The sequence below is a fragment of the Scyliorhinus torazame genome, chromosome 7 (assembly GCF_047496885.1).
Source record: "Scyliorhinus torazame isolate Kashiwa2021f chromosome 7, sScyTor2.1, whole genome shotgun sequence".
Classification (NCBI taxonomy): Eukaryota; Metazoa; Chordata; class Chondrichthyes; order Carcharhiniformes; family Scyliorhinidae; genus Scyliorhinus; species Scyliorhinus torazame.
Window position 1 is genome coordinate 228,544,394 of NC_092713.1, and position 5,508 is coordinate 228,549,901.

At 47.9% G+C, this 5,508-nt stretch overlaps 1 protein-coding gene across 1 annotated transcript; it reads right to left on the bottom strand.

The window, feature by feature from the left end:
- Window positions 1-1,770: 1,770 nt before the first annotated feature.
- LOC140426877 (beta-2 adrenergic receptor-like) lies at window positions 1,771-5,287 on the bottom strand. The gene has a single exon (XM_072512124.1). It carries the CDS (start codon window positions 4,468-4,470, stop codon window positions 3,205-3,207), a length of 1,266 nt encoding a protein of 421 aa, XP_072368225.1. The 5' UTR covers window positions 4,471-5,287; the 3' UTR covers window positions 1,771-3,204.
- Between the last annotated feature and the right edge of the window lie 221 nt (window positions 5,288-5,508).

Below are 5,508 nucleotides of genomic sequence, written 5' to 3' on the forward strand. Positions count from 1 at the left end.
CTCAGATCAATGGATTGGAGTTTGCACTGGGGCAGTCTCTGACATCCTCTTACCTATAGGTGTCACTTGCGAGTCATTGAAATCCCTGGTTGCAGAATCCATTTCACGATTGGATTTACAGTATTGAAAAAAGCTCTGATACATACACATTATACACGTGCATGCAGTTTGGTCCAATCAAGTTATTTGTTAGATTATTAGAACAATTATAAATGAAAACTGAGCATAATAACTTCCTGTTAGTTGTTATTGCAGGAAAGGTAAACAAGTGTTTTGGGACTGTGGCGAACACCGGCAGAAAAGTTTCTAATAATGGGTAAAAATGTGCAAGCTAATTGGGTGATTTAGAAGAAATGCTACACTAATCCTACACGAAGGGCGGCACGGTAGCACAGTGGTTAGCACTGCTGCATCACAGCTCCAGGAACCCGGGTTCAATTCCGGCCTTGGGTGACTGTGGAGTTTGCACTTTCTCCCTGTGTCTGCGTGTGTTTCTTCCGGGTGCTCCGGTTTCTTCCCACAGATGTGCAGCTAAGGTAGGTAGATTGGCCATGCTAAATTGCCCCTCAGTGTGCAAGTTAGATGGGTTGCGGGCAAGTGGGCCTAGGTAGGGTGCTCTTTCAGAGGGTCGGGGCAGACTCGATTGGCCGAATGTCTCCTGTGCTGTAGGCCTTTTTAGTAACAATTTTTCATATTTCTCTTCTTACCCGGGAGGAACTTCCTACTTCAGAGTTGTTCCAAATAATTACTCAATAATTAACTATTCTTTCTTGTTGAATGTTTAAAATGGGTAAATATTTTTTTTAAACTTTTTTTAAAGCACATATATTTGTACTATGGTCATGTATTCGCAATGAAGAACTGTTTCGGGTATCAGAAGTGTTCCAGCATCTAGTGTATATCACAGATAAATTAATCTGAGAAGATTCTAGAATCTGCATACCACAAAATTTGAGTCATGTCCAGCATCTGCCCTCAACGTTCCTGTTAAAATGCTGCCAAACTATCTGTAGTCAATTAGACTGCTCAAGGCAGCCGGTAAAACCAGCCACTGAGTGCAGTTTGCGAAGGTCCTCTATGTGGCAAGTGACGAGATCGCTGAGATAACCAGAAAGATTTAAAAACCGATGCGTACATATATGTACTCCACCTTCTAATTCATAATAACTCCGCTGGCTTTACATGTGTTTCCAAATGGGGCTACTGGTAAAAAGTTAATATGAGAATTTAGGCAGTGCAAAGTTGGACACCGTTCGGGATCTTCCTCCCGGCTAATCGGCGACTTTGTACTTGTTGTAAAAGGTCATGAATAGTTCATGTTTCAATTAATCGGGTCAATATTTTGTTAACCGTAACTATCTAGCTTTTACTCCCTGTGCGTTCACGTCCTGTAATAGGGAGCCAGCGTGCATAGGACCCTCTCGCATTTACAAAGATTTGGAAATCCTGACATGCAACATAATCATAAGGTACTTTGCTATAAAAAGACACTCGTAATTGAGAGTTGATACTGAATTTATTGCAAAGAGTCTGTGTGCTAGTTAACGAAACGGAAATTCTTCCCGAGTATTCAGCTACTGTAACTGACAGATAATGTGCAATTCTCCTAAATCTCAGTCCAAAAGACGATCACAGCAATTCTAAGACTGTACAGTCCGAGCTACTTTAAGTGGCTGGATTTTAATTAGCAAAGTGAATACACAGCATGGTGGGGGTGCGTTCACTTCGCAACAAAACATTCACGGTCAATCTGAAATCACACCATTGAAATGATCTGAATATATAAAGTTTTATTTGTACACGAACAACAACCAAACATTGATTCGAAATAATAAATATCCAAACAGTCTCAATTGCTTAAATTCATATGAAAACCCAAAATAGCTTTATGTCTTGTTATCACGGTTGTGCGAAAATATATCGACCAGGACATCAAGTAAACATTGAACTGCCCCATGCCTGTACAACGCCAAAATAACGAGCAATATTGCACATAAACCCACAAAATATCCGCTTCAAGCTTTGGCGTGCAAGAGAATTTCAATACCCAAACACAAAAACTAAACAATGCCCACAAAACAAAAACTAAGTTGTCACTTTTCAGTAGGGTCGCTTTTGACTAACATTGGTACACGTTAATGATTTACCACAAAGGTCTGAGACCTTTTCAGGTCAGGTTTCTGTTGTTGACAGTGTGCGGTCAATGCTGAATCACGTGAAAACCACGCAGGCTCTGAATGTGCGGCGGGTGGGGGCGAGTAAAATAACTGGCAGAACCCCCACCTTCATTTTAACATGAAATGTCCGGAGAGTTTGAGTGCTGATTCGAAAGTGCAACATTGCAAAATACGGTTATGCACTTCAAGGTCACGATGAACACACACACATATACAAATACAAACACAGACACAAGCATTTGAACAGGCTGGCACATAAACACACACACGTTTATTTTCCATTTTGTCAAAATTCGGCCAACAATAATGGGGTTACCTAACTCCTAGCTCTAATTGCGCGGACGAGGTTAGAAAACCTGTCGAACGTCTCTAACCTGACAACAGCCCCTGCTCCGCCTAAAACACAAACGTCCCAACATGATCGCCCGCCCTTGCGCTGTGAGATACTCCCTTCACATAGGTCAGCATACTCTGGGCGTCATACCCCAGGTATCACTCTTTAACTCAGCAAGTTACTGTAGTGACTAGACTCCCAATACTTCCGTGGGGAAACTCATGCATTACACTTGTTTGACACTCCCTCTTTAACCGAATAACGTCTCCTTACGTTTTGCCAGCTTGCTGGCAGCCACGGTATAAACGGTTCGGATCCCAAGGGAAAGGCGGGCGCAAAAAAACAAAACAAAAATGCTTTCAGTAAGGTCGACATGGCCTTTAGAAATAGGCGCCACGCGAGTTGTAAACATTTAGACATTCACTGTTAATGCTCATGTAACAACACTCAAATATTGTCCTTTTGTTTGCATTGAACTGGCTACATCTCCTATAGATATCACACACTGTCACCACAATGTACTGACTGCATTGCGTTCAAAGAATTATGAGGTAGGTGAATGCACCAAGAGGACAGCGGAATCTGTTTGGGACACACTTGTTACTTCAATTTCACTTTGTCCCTTTGGAAGGTTGCGGAGTCCCCGCTGACTGACAGATGCCTCGTTCCGGGGCCCTTTCCACCGGATTGCTTTTAAATGACCGAGTCCAGCAGCCGGTGATCCTTGCCTTCGGTGTCGGGGCTGCAGCTCGGCGGAGTGCCCGTCACCAACGCAGCGCCTTCCAAGCCGCAGTGCAACGTGCAACCGTTCTCCAGGCGCTCCTCGCTTGGCAAGGGGTTCTCGTTCGGGTAGCTGCTGTGGTGCAGGGAGGCCGGGGAACCCCGGCAGCCCCACAGCACCGTTTTGAAGGCGTGCCTGAAGTCCGAGCTCCTGCAGTAAATCAGGGGGTTGAAGGCAGAGTTGGAGTAGCCCACCCAGTTCAGGAAAATGAACACAGTGTTGGAAATGCTGTCTTTAAAAATGACATTGACGATGTTCACCACGAAGAAGGGCAGCCAGCAGAGCGTAAAGACGCCCATTATAATCCCCAGCGTTTTGAGAGCTTTGTGCTCTTTCAGGTTGAGGAACCTGGACGTCCTTTTGTGCCCCTGTTTGGCAGCCTTCCCGTTCACAGCCGGGGCATGGCTCAGGTTATTGTTGTGATGGTTGAAGCGGCCCTGATACTTGTTGATCTTCTTCAGCTGCTGCCTTGCTTCCTGAAAGACCCGGGTGTAGAGGAATATCATGACGAGCAGGGGGAAGTAAAAGGACACGATGGACGAGGAGATGGCGAATTCCTTGTTGGTGAGGAACTCGCAGCAACTGGGGTCGGCGTAGCATTGGCGCGACACCGGGTCGTTCAGCCTCCACCAGCCCATGTAGATGGGCAGGAAGGAGATGAGCGCCGCCACCAGCCACACCGCCAGCACGGCCATCCGCGCCATGCACTTGGTCAGCAGGGTCTGGTAGCGGAAAGGCGACGTGATGGCCAGGTAGCGATCCAGGGCGATCACGCACAGGGTGCCGATGCTCGCCGTGACGCAGAGCACATCCACAGAGGTCCAGAGGTCGCACCAGAAGTTTGCAAAGTACCACACGCCCGTAATGCTGCGGACGCCGCCGAAAGGGACGACCACCAGCCCCATCAGCAGGTCGGCGCAAGCCAGCGACGTGATGAAATAGTTTGTGACCGTCTGCAGCCGCTGGAACCTGGCGATGGCCGTGATCACCAAGATGTTGCCGAAGACGGTGACCAGCACGATCACCGACATGACCGCACTCACTATGATCTTCCCCCCGGAAGTCAGGTCCTTCCTCTCGGTTGAATTGCCGGTGACCGGCGCCGAGCTGGCGTTCAGCAATTCAGGGGCAATGGAATAGTATGTGCTCTCTTCCGAGCTGGTGATCTGGGATCCCATTTTCAGTGGCTTCCAGAGCAACAACAAGGGGAGGGGACAGGAGGTGTTCGCTCTCTTGTCAGACGGCAGCCAGGCTACTTCCTCTTCCCCCCCAGCCGGCCATTCGGCCCCCTCTGTCTCTACTGCGCATATCTGGAGCTGTGCTTTTCCACAAGCTGTTTTGAAAGCTTCGCCTTTCTTTACTTATAAACCACCAAGAGGACGTCATCTCCCTTTGCAACCAATCGGTGTGGACGTGTAACTTCAAACGGCAAAGCCTGCGCCGCGCACAGTCTCAGCTGTTTAAGCTCCCAGTGACAGCCAGAGGCAGGATGTCACTGTCAATCCCGGCACCAGGGTTATTCAGGCACCCAGTGCACATCCAGGGTGTCCAGTCAAGTCACATTTTCCGAATGTCTGGGACGAGCTGCTGCCACCAATATTGCAAAGTGCACTTGTACGTTTCAGGGATGAGTAATTGGCAGCAAAAACACTCACCCCCACCCTCATCATTTTCTGTTTTGCTTCCCAAAACACTCACTTTCCAATTTCCACGCAGTGAGAGTGGCGGGAAAACAATGAGCCAAGTCGGGATTGTTGAGGAAACCTCTCTGCGGCTGATTGGAGTTTGTTGGGGGTTCTCGGCCGCCTGGTTTCAGTTTCATCTCCTGTTTCAATCGATCCAAATCGCACATGCCTTTTTTCTAACCACAAAGTTCCCGCTCCCAGGATCTCGGGAGAGGTTTCACGGATCACCAGTGGAGAGGGAGCCGGTGCCCACACGCATTTTTTCTGGCTTCACTCTCTGTATTAGCAATGCAGAGGAAACCGTGTGCACACACACAGTCACTGGCTTCACTCTCCCCTGGACTAGCAATGCAGAGGAAACCGTGTGCACACACACAGTCACTGGCTTCACTCTCCCCTGGACTAGCAATGCAGAGGAAACCGTGTGCACACACACAGTCACTGGCTTCACTCTCCCCTGGACTAGCAATGCAGAGGAAACCGTGTGCACACACACAGTCACTGGCTTCACTCTCCCCTGGATTAACAATA